At 37.2% G+C, this 14043-nt stretch overlaps 1 protein-coding gene across 6 annotated transcripts in view; it reads left to right on the top strand.

Moving 5' to 3' along the window:
* The window catches only part of grid2 (glutamate receptor, ionotropic, delta 2), a 539244-nt gene that overhangs the window by 507638 nt on the left and 17563 nt on the right, over window positions 1–14043 (top strand). For all 6 annotated transcript variants that reach the window (XR_006011998.1, XR_006011997.1, XM_041998788.1 and 3 more), the window contains one exon: window positions 755–921. Coding sequence is in view for 4 of the 6 variants with exons in the window: in XM_041998788.1 (XP_041854722.1) it covers window positions 755–921 (167 nt within the window). In the remaining 2 variants the exon portion in view is untranslated. The remainder of the gene's footprint in view (window positions 1–754; window positions 922–14043) is intronic.

Below are 14043 nucleotides of genomic sequence, written 5' to 3'. Positions count from 1 at the left end.
TAAAAATTCATTAAACTCTTTAAATCAACAGTAATGATAAAAAAAAAAAAAAAAACATGAAATTATTCTTCAGCTTCAATGGAGGCTAGTGACCCCCACACTGGAGAAGTTACTTCAGCTGATACCTGGAGAAACATTGTTTTGTTGCAGAAAGATTTATTGAATAAACTAAAAGTAATGTTAATAACAAGGTCAGTGGAATAGTTATTAACTATCACTAAGCTGTGATTCTCACCTCAAGTCTGTTTTGGTTCGTTTCAGGGACACACTGTGATCTCACATTTTATACATATCCACAATCTCACTCTTCATAAGGACAAGATGGTATTATACCTGCTGAAAGGTTAAAACATATCCAACACATAAATATACTTTTTGCAATAAAAATAACCAACACGCTGTTAAGACTGCTTATATCTTCATTCAAGAAGAGAATTTGAACAGTAAAGTTGCTGTGCTGTAAAATTTGCCATATCACAGCACAGGAAGAGTGCAATCCTTGTGCAACATTGCTTTTCTGGTCTAAAACTGCTGATAAGCTGTGGTTTGAAAATTTTTGTACACTGGGGCAAATTAGTCCTCAAAGGATTTAGCTACTTAATGGGCTCGATCGTAATTCAGCAAGTCTATCTATACAAAATCATCACAATTACCCAGTTACAGGAAAGATGTGTTCTCTATGTCACGACGTGAAGATGTTTCCTTCTTAACTCTGCAGATTAGATGTTAAATGTATGTTTTTCTTTCCTATCAGGTGAAATATGGCCGGTTTGGGTTCGTGTGGGATGCATCAGTGCTGGAGTACGTTGCAAATAATGATGAAGATTGTTCCTTCTACACCATAAGCAGCAACGCACCAGACCGTGGATATGGTATTGCCATGCAGCACGGCAGCCCCTACAGAGACATTTTCTCCCAAAGGTAAGAGTCATAACAGAAAAAAATAAACAATCAGAGGCATCTTTGGCTATATTTTATTTGATATAATAAAGCTTATGTTTCTAGCACATTGATTTGTATTTGTGTTTTGTCACTTGTAGATTTGTCTCGACACTTACAAGTGTTTCCTAAAATATAAATTAGTTTTTTTTTTATTTGAACTTGTGTTTTTATCAAATACAGAGTTGTTTTCAAAATGTAAATGTGTTCTTCACTTTTCAGCCGTTTGAGAAATTCAGACAAATCCACTTGTTTGTCTCCTTCCTTCTGTTACTTGTTACTACAGAGTCCAGATTAATTTCGGCTATGTAAAATGTCCATCCCTGTAAAGTCTGCCTTTCTGCAGTGCTTCAAGCATTTGCTCTGTAGATCAGATGCCAAGTACGTGGCTGATTGAAAGGCATATCTTTCTTCTAAGGAGTAAGAGTGAAATGGCACTTTAGCAGCCTGTGTGCACCAGTGCTTCACACTGAGGTTAAGCAAATGTGACAACTCAGCCTCACAAATATGAGAACAAGAGAGTGCTGCCCAGTGTTTGCTCAAAGGGAATTGATGGCTTTCTCTTTTGTAATATTGAAAGGTCTTGACCTCACTATGTAAAGTGCCCTGAGATGACTTATGTTGTGATTTTGGACAATATAAATAAAACTTGATTGAATTCAATTGTGGAAGTATCCAAGCTGATGCCTGTTGTTTATCTTGCTTTGGTATCACACAGGCTGTGCTATCTTATTGATTTAGACAGTAACTGAATTTATTCATTTATTCATTATCTACTGAGTCTCTTATGGAAACAAGGAAGCTTGGTAATTTCTGCAGCCACCACACAAAGGTCAATCCCCCATCTCCTCTCAGCAACTGTGCTGTGCTCCAGCAATCTTGAGATTCCGTGTTTGTTTGTTTACATTAATCTTTAATGCCATGCTGAGACATATACTGCATCACCAGACTGCAAGTTTAGTCAGTTGAGTGGAAGTGTCTCTGTGAAGGCCACATAAGGATCCCTTGTGTCCCAGCAGAGAATTGTGCATGCTTTATATGCGATCAAGCATGAGATCATATCAAAAGGAGGGAAAATAAAATGTCTAATGCCTTCATTAAGCCAGTGGAAATTATATTATGGAAAATAGTCTGTGTTATTCTTATAGGCATTCATGAATGTGTGCATGTGTGTAATAAAAAAAAACTTGAACGCAACTGAGTGCCAGTGGGCCAAAAAATGCAAGTGTGTGAATGGCAAAGCCTGTCTCTTAATAGCTCCATATCTGATGAAGCGTTCCACTTCATAATATTGCCTATCATGGTTGTTATTAGAATAAACAAGCAATTAATTGACAGACCGTGTTTCCAATTCCTTCCTATTTATTTCTGGGCCAATGTCACACTTTTGAGAAGACGGTTACAAACAGTTTCTTCACATTGGTCCCCATGGTTACGATAAAATCACAAAAACAAAAATAATCGCAGATGTATAATTGTTTTGTTTTCCTTTGCTGCGATTTTGAGATCTGTCATTCTGACATTCTCTATTAAACAAATTAATGAAGCTCAACATGGCGGTTTAACAGGAATTGTATTAGCAGTTTGTGTCTTGACTCCATAGAGAGAAATGTTTCACATGTTTATTGTACCTATCTTTTGCAGTCTGTTCATGACAAATTAGGTGGATTGCTGGTGTGTCTTTTTATTGGCTCTATTAATCAGAAAATCAAACTGTAGGTTTTTGGATGGCATGGTTTATTTGTCTGCACAGTGACTTCACAAGCCTCTGCTGCATCTGAGCAGAATATAATGACTAGCGGATAATGATATGTTCTAGATAACATCTACATTCATGCAGCTTCTTGCAAAGGTTTACTTAAAGGAGAGATTTTTCACAAGTGGGCAGTTTCCTGAGGTTTTAAAAAAATGTCTGTGATAAGCCTCCATCAGCGTACCAAATTATGTCATATAATACAGTACCACAGATGGTACTCCATCTTGTCCTAACAGCCGTATTTGTTGTGCTCCCTGATTATCTTATTTTGACACTGGAGGTACAGCTTTGCGTTACCATGCAAACACATGCATTTTTGAAAACAGAAAACTATTTTCTCTGAGGTCCCTCTTGCACTGACACACAAACACTCACGCACAGACAAACACACAAATTCCCCACATACTGCAGAGAATGTGGAAGATACATTTTTCAGGAGGCATCCTAACATGCTAACTTGGCTAACAGCCTAAGAATCCAACTTCTAAATTATTCCTCAAATAAATTTTACGTTGAAAACAGTGATCTCTCTTAGGTACAAAACAGTCCAACAAAAAGTATTTGGCATGCATTAATGGTTTTTTTTTTGACAACATTTGGTGGAATGTTGCCATCAAAAACTAAGCCTTTTCATTGGGTTCTTATGTCCTCTGCAGCTGGGGGTTGACTGCTTAGTGCAGCTGACAACAGAGCAGTTTCACTTGTGAAGCTCACTCCTTGGTTTTTGTTTGACAGTGATCTCTGAACCAGCTGCAAATCTAAAAGACTAATTGACATATTTGTTAGATCTTGGCATTCTCAATAAAGCAAAAGGGTTGTGTTATTTTAAAATGTTTAACTCAGCAGTCATTAGAGATGCCCAAATTCATGCTCTAAGGCAGAGATAATCTTGTTTTCTGGAGGAAGCAGAAAGTGCAGATGACTGTCACAGAGCCTTTCTTGTAATGCTGTTAGGAAATGTGTTGCATTACAGTTATTAAGCATATGACGTCACACAGGCTGTGGTGTTTTTAAATTAAGATGGGAATGATTTCATTCATATGTGGACTGCTATACTGGACAGTGTACCTGACATCTACTAAAAGGGAAATCCAAAAGCAGTAATAGATAGTACACAGAAGATGAAGTTGGCTAAGTTAGTCAAAATCAACTAGAGCTAGGGGGAAAAATTACATAAGCATCTGCTGGGACCCACCGCCTACTCAGATGACAATACATCGATGTGTCTGAGACTACAGATTAAATTATCTTATACAACTTTTTTGAGATTTCATGTCTTAACATGACATAGACAGAAATTATGACTATAGCCCCATGCTCTTCTTTATTCATTATTGGAAACATATGTTTGATTTCAAGTTTTGGAATGCTTGTGAGTCCAGCATTTTTTAGAAATTATGTTCTCCATGGGTTTTTATCTTAGGGATTAAATGTTCAGTTTCAAGTAAACTGCAATAAAGTACTTAGAATAGTTTTTCCTAAGGATTGGTACTTTATTATCACATTTTATTTACTCTATACATTCATTCATCCACCTGTTTACCCTCCAAACCATGTGGTACATTTTACAGTCATAGAATTCCAGTTTTAAACAACTTTTTCCAGCTGCTCCAAGGCATGTTTGCAAAAACCTTCCAGCATGTTCTGGAACTGCCTGGAGGCATCTGCTCATCTAACAGTGCAAGGTCAGTTAACAGAATGCTTCCTTGGCTTAAGGAACTACTTCAAAAGGTTTATATCACTGCGAAGGTGCACTGGGTTTACCTTTAGACTTACGTTTACTTAGTGAACTTCAAGAAATGCCATAGGCAGTAGAGGTACCGGCAGTAAGCTTGACAGTTTGACATGTAAAACTATGTCAATAATGGCGCAGCTACAGTAATAGATAACTTAGAACACACACAATCACCCTCCAGCCCAGCTACCAGCCAGCTTTTATATCCATATTAAAGAGAAAAAAAGGAAAACAAAAAGAGGTACTTCTTCCATACAGAAATGTGATACTAAATCTGTTTACCAAATCAATAAGTGGCCAATTTCCATATTTGTTGTTACGTAGAAATTCTTTTAAATCTAATTTTTGGGACATTTCTAAACACCTGATGATGTTTCAGGTCATATTTATGCAGAAACATGGCAAAATTTGAGTGCACAAACTTTAAAGTGAAATTCAACAAAATAAGAGTAGCAGCAAATATTGACATGGGAAATTTGTAATCACCAAACAATAATAACAAATATGTATATCCAACCATCCATTTTCTTTGCTTGCATATTCCAGTGTGAGGTCACATGGGGGCTGGAGCCTTCACCAGCTGCTACAAGGCAAGAGGCAGGCTACACCCTGGACACGTTACCAGTCCATCACTGGGCCAACACACAGAGACAATCAAATATAATGCTATAAAGGGATTTGGTATAAGATTTTTTTTTAATATAGCAGCAATTGATACAGATATAAATAGTGACTGGGTGTGTTACTAAGGAGAGACTGATGTTTCTGAGTAGTATTTACTTTACATCTGTGTTTTCTGCATGCTTTAGAAGTGTTTGCTGTCTGCAGGTCCCTGGAGGTAAAATGAGAGATGAAAAAGAATTTATTTGCTTTGACACTTTGAAGAAAAAGAGAGCAGGGCAGCATCTGTAGAAATGGATGGGCTGCTAAAGTTTAATCATTTTAAACCATTTTATTTGTTATGAAGAGGCCATTGCCCAAGTTCAAGTGTGATGCCTCTTTGTGTCTGTGTTTCGGTGTGTGTAAGTGTGTGAATCTGCCAGCATTTTTCAGCATTGTGAGACAAATAATGTGCAAGTGTGTACCTTCTTTTTGTGTGTGCGCTGCTGCTCTGTGATTGATGGAGACAGCCTGCAGATTTACCAGAGACACAAAACAGTGCCATAAAGGGCCGGTCTTCTAATTTAAACTGACAGCTTCTGACAAGTTGTTTTGAAGTGCTGAAGGGGCAAGATTAAAAAAGAAATAAAAAATAAGAAATCCCCACACAGGCATACTTTATTTTTGTGTCCGTTTGTCTGCAGGCATTGATATGAAAATTGCAAACAGTAGATCTAATCCATAGCAGATGGACATTTTGAAGGTGTTGCTTGCCCGGCATTTTATTGTGCATGCAGAACATGCTTTTGTTTCACATTTTGACTGCAAGATGGATGAGGAACTGCTGCGCCTGTGATTATGGTGAGGAAGGCAGCATTTAAATCTTTAAGAGTTTAGTGAGTTCAACAAGTTCAGTGAAAGTAAATGATAAATGTCAGTATAATTACACAACTCAAAACAATGAATAACATCATGTTGTTTTGCTTTCATTAAAATCTAACTTCATGTGGTTTAGCCACATGTGTGGGAACCAAGGGCCCTATATTTGAATTTGGCCATGGTCTCGAAGATATATTGTTGTTTTATTGCCTGACTGCAGGCAAGCGTTCATTGGTGGCCTGAGGGCTGATAGCTGAATGCTTCTAAAATAGAGTCACGGTTTGCTGCATTTCTGCTGGGACCGTAGCTGAGCATGTTGTATGGCATGCTTGAGGGGCCAAATGACGATTACTACAGTGACAAATCTCTGTCACAAACACAGATAAATCACACCTCAGAGACCATGGTTAGATTGCAGTGGTGAGCATGCACCAGAGGCTAACTTCACTCTGTAGAAATTATATTAAACTGTTAGACTGTGGCATGTAATTTCCTGACACGGTTTGTATGAAAGCAGGGATTTGAACTGTCTCAGGGCCAGAATGGCATCGGTCCTTATTTAGACAGGAAAAAACTAACATAAAGAGAAGGGTGTTTTGGGTGAAAATAGATGCAAAAGCTGGATCTGAAAGGACTTTTGTCTAAGCTTGTATTACATAGTTAATTTTGGGTTTCAAGTCAGTAACTTCATGTGGTGTCATTTTGGTCAGATCTTATTAAATTTCTCACAATTTATTGGTTTTGTCAACACCAAAACTAAGATGACATACTTTGAAAGCAGTGGCAGGGGTGCAAATGTGTGTAATAACCATAAAAATTTATTTTCTCTCCCCTCTCCTGACATCTTCTGTGTATCTTTCATTTCAGCCTTAAATCAAGCAATTCATGAATATACATGCATACATCTCTACAGCCAAGGCTCACTCATGCATTTATTTCATATCCTATGAAGACCATAAACTGAAACTCAACCACAGCAGGTGATGTGTCTCTAATATGGAAGTAGTCCTCAACTAAAAATTGTTTTTAAGTGATATATAAATTACTCTGATTCCCAGTGAATACATAGTAAACTGAACATGGCTCATAAACAGTTTGTTTGTGATGCTGCTTTCAGTAGTCTGGAAAGCTTTTTTACCAGCACTTGTGGCAATAAAAATGTTGGCATCTGTAAAAAACAAAAGACTCTTGATTAACCGACTTCTTAAAGTTGGGTTATTGCAAACTGTGAAGTGGCATTTATTGAATTGTGTAGTGATGGTTTTTTTCTTTCAAGAAGTATTTTATAGAAATAATGTAAATTGCATCAGTGAAGGGCACATAAAAATGTCTTTAACAGCTGCCTTTGCCCATCTTTGATTTTAATTTTAGCAGTGTGGCTGTGAACAGAGGCTTTTTGCAGAGCAGGGCTCAGAGTACAACAACTTGTCATGTACTGTTAACTCTGTCACAGTCACCTCAAGCATTGGAAAAGATGAGAGCGCAGCCATTGATGAAACTATGACAGTAGTTAGGCACTTACATTTAATTAAAGTAGTGCATGTTGATACCTGCTGAATCGTAGTAAGGCACCACAGTAAAAAGAACCACAGACTCCAAACAAACATTAACGTCAAGTAGGTTTATGAGCTGACAAACTGAAAATTAACTGGACTGTTTTCAACAGAAAGTTAATTTTTCCCTGGTTTGCTACTCACCTGGGAGCTGAGGGACAAATTATACACAGATTTCTTCTGCTGCTGCAACTTAACCAGATTAGATTTCACAAATTAGTTAGGTGTTTGAATTCATTGTGTTTTTGTTTTGTTTACTAGAGAAGTAGTTACGCTACATGATGATTACCCTAAATTTCAGACACTGTCTTTGTCTGTCTTTGTTCACACGACTGATACACAGCAGTCTTTGAACATCTCGCAGTGTGCAATGTAGTACTACTGCTTTTAGCAATGATCAAAAATTAAAACAACACTGTTCTCTCATGTTCATCATCTTTCATCTGGGATGGCCAAAAAACTGAAAAAAAATATATAAATAAATAAATCACACAGTACACCAAGCTTCAGGCTCTTCAATAACCCACAGAACAGAAGGATGAAGTTAGGCAAAGAACAGACAGTGACAGACTTTGATATGGAGAACTCACAAGAAAGTCTAAACTTTACATAATTTTATTATATCAGATTAAGAGGTTTTCATAGTCCAATTCTTAAAGATACAAACAGAGAAAAACACAATGAAATAAAAAAAAAACAACAACAACATCAACACCTGATTCAAGCCATCCAAAGTAAAGATTTTCTGCTTTACCTTTATTTTTTAACTGCTGGTCCAACAACCACCACCTTTAAAGTGTGTGCTTTTCTTTTAGAAAATAATGATGACCCTTTCTTTGTATGTTTTAATAGCCTTCAATTTATTAATAACATTTGTATAAACAAATGAATAGCAAAACAAAATCATAGATTTAACTCTGCACAAGGTAACAGACAATGTATAACTCAATGACTCTGTCCACTAAGAAGAGATCAATGGTTAGGCAAGGCAGGTTTATTTGTACAACACATGTAGACAGAAAGGTGCAAAAGAAACATTTTATAGGAGAATTAAAATAAACTAAAAATAACAGAAATTAAATAGAAACAGCTCAAGCTAAAATAGTTAGAAACAAACAGTTGAATACATACAGTGAGGTGCATATGATACAAACAGGCATCAGTGGGAAATACATCATTATCATTATCGTCATCTTCATCACCGTCCTACTCCATTACTCAAGTTTGACTGTAGTGGACAGTGAAAGTTGTTTAGTTGCTGTCGAGTAGAGTGAAACTTGATTGCTCATATCATGATGAACATCTGCAAGAACAGTATTGCGGTACATTATACTGTATTAGAAAAATAACTGTCATCCTGATGCAGGTGGATTTAATGTTAAATTTAAATCCCTCACAAGAAAAACGACTTTAACTTTGCTTACTGTTTTCCATTCATTTACCAGTGGAGCAAAGGGAGATATTGATTGAGTATTATGTCTCTAACTTCTGGTTGATTTATTATTGTATTTTTGTTTTCTACATAGTCTAAATAATCCAAAGGAAAGGGTAAAATGAGCACAAGAAGAGTAGAGTATTAAAAAAACTATTGGCCAACATAACAACTTGGCTAACTGTGCCTTAGTACTCTGAAGAACCCTGAAAATGGTTGAAATTAACTTCTTAGATCCTAATTTCAGTCACTTTTAATTGTTGAGGTTCTTTGCTGTGTATTTGTATAGAAATGGTAATTCAACAGTGACTTTGTTCTTACACAAAAGAAAGAATGTCATGTCAATCTAGTCCTCCCTTCTGTGTCTTTGTCTAAGATTTCTCACTGTGAAACTGTCATTCTTCTACCAATTAATGACAGTCAAACTCAGCCCACACACTTTCATTTAATAAATCTTTATTCATCACTGTTAATGACCGGGTTGTGTGTCTCTCTCTCTCTCTCTCTCTCTCTCTCTCTCTCTCTCTCTCTCTCTCTCTCTCTCTCTCTCTCTCTCTCTCTCTCTCCGGCTGTCTAAATATGTTAATGATGGTTAATGGCTGTTTTACTTCTGTGCAATGTTTATCTTAGTTCAGCTTGATAATTGTTCCAGTTCAACCACACACACCGTGGCTTAATGATGCTTAATTGAAAACTTTGTTGACAAAGTACATGACATTGAACCCTGCGAGTGCTAATTGGAATAATTAAGCTTGGCAAACTTTACTTGAGGGACCAAAGACCCCTGGGCAAATAACCTCTAAATGTATTACTTGGACTTGAGTATAGTGACAGTGTTAATTGAAAGGGCAAGTGTTTCACAGTGAGATAAGCTACTGTTTTGATATGTGACCTCTTTTGTTCTCTTTGTGAAGCTTCTATAACTAACATGTCTTTGATTCCTGTTGTTACCCATGTTAATGGTTAAGTAAGTATAAGATTAATGGATCATCAGAAAACATGATGACTGGGATTAAAGCATTTCTCTGCAAGATTCTGATTATGATTTGTTTAAAATTGGGGGAAAACAACGGCAAATTAATGGCCGTAGCAGATAAGGCTGTTCACCACTTTTGTAAAATGGCACAAATTTAATATTCTGAATCCTCAAAACTTATTCCAAGAAGCAGCAGTCAAGAAAATATAGTTCTTTGACCATTAAAGTAATTTCTATGCCCAAAGTAGGATAAGAAAATAGCTTCAGACAGAGTGGACACTCTGTTTACAGTTTTATGGTGCATCTACATCTTCACAAATATGAACCCACCCTTCCTGCATTCTCACTGCAAAATTTTGTGTCAGAAGTTTGCAAAGGAACATCTCAACAGGCCTGATGAATTTTTGAAGCAAGTCATGTAAACTGATTATTCTACAGTAGCCATTTTGAGTGCAATGAACAAAACTCTGCTGGATTCTGTTTGCTTAATATTTATCCAATAGTTGAGCCATTGCATGGACTGATCAAGAAGTTGTGTTTCAGGCTTTGACATGGAAACATTTTTGTCTTTAGGGAGAAGAAAGGGTTCAATGGAAACAAACTTTTACAGGCTTTAAAGATAAGAAGGGAAGGAGAAGAAGCTGACAATAGGATGGCATTTACAACATACCTCAGACTGTATGGGCTACCTCAAAAGGTGCAGGCCCTTGTTATGACTTTCCCAGTTCCATTGACCTGAATGTAATAAAAACTGATGGAAATACTTCCAAAAATGAATGCACGCAAGACAGACCTGACAGGCTTTTGGTAAAATATACTTACAAAGGGATGCTTGAAAGACATAACCATAGATGAACACTATGGCTCATGGCTCTTACTCTTTTTTTTTTTTTTTTTTTTTTTTTTTAGAAACTTTAAAAGCAGGAAATAAAATCAATATTGCTGGAAATTTTGTAGAATAATGTCATCTTTCACTCTGTGCCTGGGAGAAATTAGGTCATATATTACTTATCTAACGTTTGCATTCCAATGTATGGTTTAAATTACTGATCTTGTGCTTTAAAAATGTTCATGTTTGAAATTATCAGGAAGTATTAGACAGTTCATCACTGTCTTCTTTGATCTTTGAAATTTGTTGAGAACAGCTAAAATCCTGGCTGTTTTAATTAAATATGCTCCATCTTATGAATTCAGCCGATCTCCTCCCTATCCATTCTGGTTGTCCACTGTAACTGAGATAGAGCAATATGTTGTCTCAGCAGCTAGAAAACTTTTGTCTAGTCTATAACTAGAAAGGTCACTGATGAGACATCATCATTTTTCAAGTTTGGCACCAAGAAATAAATCAAACCCAAGTATGTCCCACCAGTGCTTGGATATTTCTTCTGATTAAGAAGACTGATTTCAGTATCATGCGGTTGAATAAACAGATGTCCCAGGCATTGGGGTATCAGTGTGTGGCTGTAGGTCAGTGTGTTTCATTTTCAGACTCTGTTTTTGCCCTTAATTCGCAGACCAAAAAAATACAAAAAAAACTGTGCTTAGTGTAATGCTGGTCAGTGTTTAAGTACCTAATTAACACTGTGCCGTCATAGATTGATGTGTAGTTCTTCCTGTGACTCTTTCTTATGTATTTTGTTAAGTTTGTCCTGCTTCTTGACATGGTAACACATGATATTATATAATGATAGTAATGTGATGCTGTGCTGATTCCCCCAGTTACTGCAGGCAGGTCAACAATCAGGCTCGGCTGACCTTTATCTTGTCATGATTATAGAGTTTAAGCATACTTCAGTTTCCAGACATGGGTGCTTGAGCTAAGCTCTTAAGGTGAAGACTGACCTCCATAATCAGTACGTCACTCTCACCCACCCAGAGTAGCTGAAATACTGACAGCTACACTTTCACCTTGAAAAACTTTCTATGACCTGCATCTCGCAGTGCATTTCAGTTTGCGTATTTCTGAGATCAAGACACATACTTGCACTCTGACAGCAACATTTCTGAGCCAGCTCTTATCATAACTGCAGCAAAACTACTTTTTAATACTTTAGTATATGAACATTATATTCTCTATCATGTTTTCCTGAGGGGGCTAACTCGAGTGATGCAGCTGGAGACCGCTGATGCTGCCAGCTTAGTGCTAAGCAAGTAAGTGAGCTGTCAGCCTAGTGTTGTTCTCATTTAAGGAGCTGACAGTCAGCGGCCTTCTCGGCGCAACAAAACCCATTTTACCATAACACCTCTGTCATCCCTCTTCTCTACCCCTTTACTTGACATCTTTTCCTGTGTTCGCTCATCATATCTATTATCTTTCCTCCTCTCCTTACTCTTACCAGCTCTCTTCTTTCAATCCCATCTGCCCAGACTCTCACTTGTGCTCTTCCTTTCCAGCACAGCATGAGTTTGCTGTGAGCCATCCACTCACCCTCAACATACCACTAGAATTTCTTGCTCATATCTCCTTTTTGCACTCACTTCTTCATCCTCACTTATGCTCCAACTCAGTCTTTACATTGTCGTTCCACTTCTCACCTCAACAGGAATTCTACTTTTCCCTGTCTTCAGTTTCAAATTGTGTTTGTTGGCAGGAGAAGAATATTCATACAAATGTGTCACACTTTTCACTGTTCCTCTGTACAGTCTGAGATGAGACACAGTACCTCAGCACCTATTAGAAAAAAGATTCAGTCAATCTAGCCAGCTCTAAATTTTACTGAATCATTTCACATTATGCTTGATCATCTGCCTGAAGTGACTGTACATTTTAACTGACCACAGAAGCAATAAAAAAAAACTAAATAATAAAGTTTGGTTTCTTTTTTAAAGGGGGAAAAGAAGCCAAGGATACAACCTGCATTTATATGGGTCCTATAGATGAGCTGGGGAAGAGTGCAGAATCAACACAATATATAGAGTTATAGTGCATTTAAAGGATAGTAAGTGAGATTTTTATTGTCCCATAGCAGAAAATAGCCCTGATATATCTAGAGGGGTTGAAAGCAGAGCTGATCAATACCAGTGACTCAACAATCAGTTTGCCAGGTGCTGAGATAACTGGCTTTCAAAACTCACTTTGCAGCCTGTAGTCTTAGTTTGAGCCTCGTCATCCATTTGAGACAGAGGGGCATTTCCTATACGTTAGCAGTGATGCAACAACATGGTGACATCTCTTAACCCCAAAAGAGTGAAAATAGACTGTAATCACTTTTACCATCATAAGCAGCCTATCACACGAATGTAGTGTGTGATAACTTCCTTATATATGCTATATGCCAGTGATTTATTTACATTGTGTGATATGTGTTAAATGATATGCTCATACATTTCATGAAAATGTATAATTATTATTAGCCTAACTCTCAAAACAACATGCCTACCCATCACCTGGAAACCAGTTAAATCTGAGAACTAGTTCTGCATTAAATGACAGAGAGAGTTATAATTAGATATTTGGTTAAATAGATAATCAGCCTCCAAACTGGTTTTACTTCTGATTTCAAAACAGCATCTCCCAAAATATCAAGTTCTTATATACTGTATTTTGATTTTATGTGGTGATTCTGGGGTAGTAAAGAGCTCAATGTCTTCACTCATACTTTATCCTTTTAGATTAATCCTCACTAAGAAATAGAAAAAAAATGAAGGCCTGAATATGTCTTCATTGAATAATGGGCTCAAATTGGATCGAAGAACCACCATTACCACTATTGTCGTCTAATATGGGGGAAAAACTTGATTTATTCCTTAAATATGTATCTGCACTGTGTGCTCACACCTGCATTTTCCTTGTGATTCTGAGTCAGTCTTTGTCTCCATCTGTGTGAAATCTGCTAATTTTTTTCTTCCCAACCTTCTTTCATCTTAAACATTTTCCTTTCCAGCCCATCTTCCTTTCTTCTAGACTTGCACCTCTTGGTCCTTTATGCAAATCACTATGGTGTTCCTCTTTTTTTTTTCAGTTTAAATCAACTAATAACGTGTGATCATCTCACCATCAAGGCTGCTGCCATAGAGTTGCCATGGTAACAACAAGTCCACAGGCAGTAACGGCCACTGCAGAGAGAATGTTGAAGCAGTGACAGAGTGCGCACACACTGTAGCATACAACAGTTATCCCCACCCCACCCAACCTCCCATATCACACGGGCAACCCATGCTCATTTGCTTTAA

This window comes from Melanotaenia boesemani, chromosome 11 (assembly GCF_017639745.1).
Source record: "Melanotaenia boesemani isolate fMelBoe1 chromosome 11, fMelBoe1.pri, whole genome shotgun sequence".
Taxonomy (NCBI): Eukaryota; Metazoa; Chordata; class Actinopteri; order Atheriniformes; family Melanotaeniidae; genus Melanotaenia; species Melanotaenia boesemani.
This window is presented reverse-complemented; position numbering and strand designations above follow the sequence as displayed.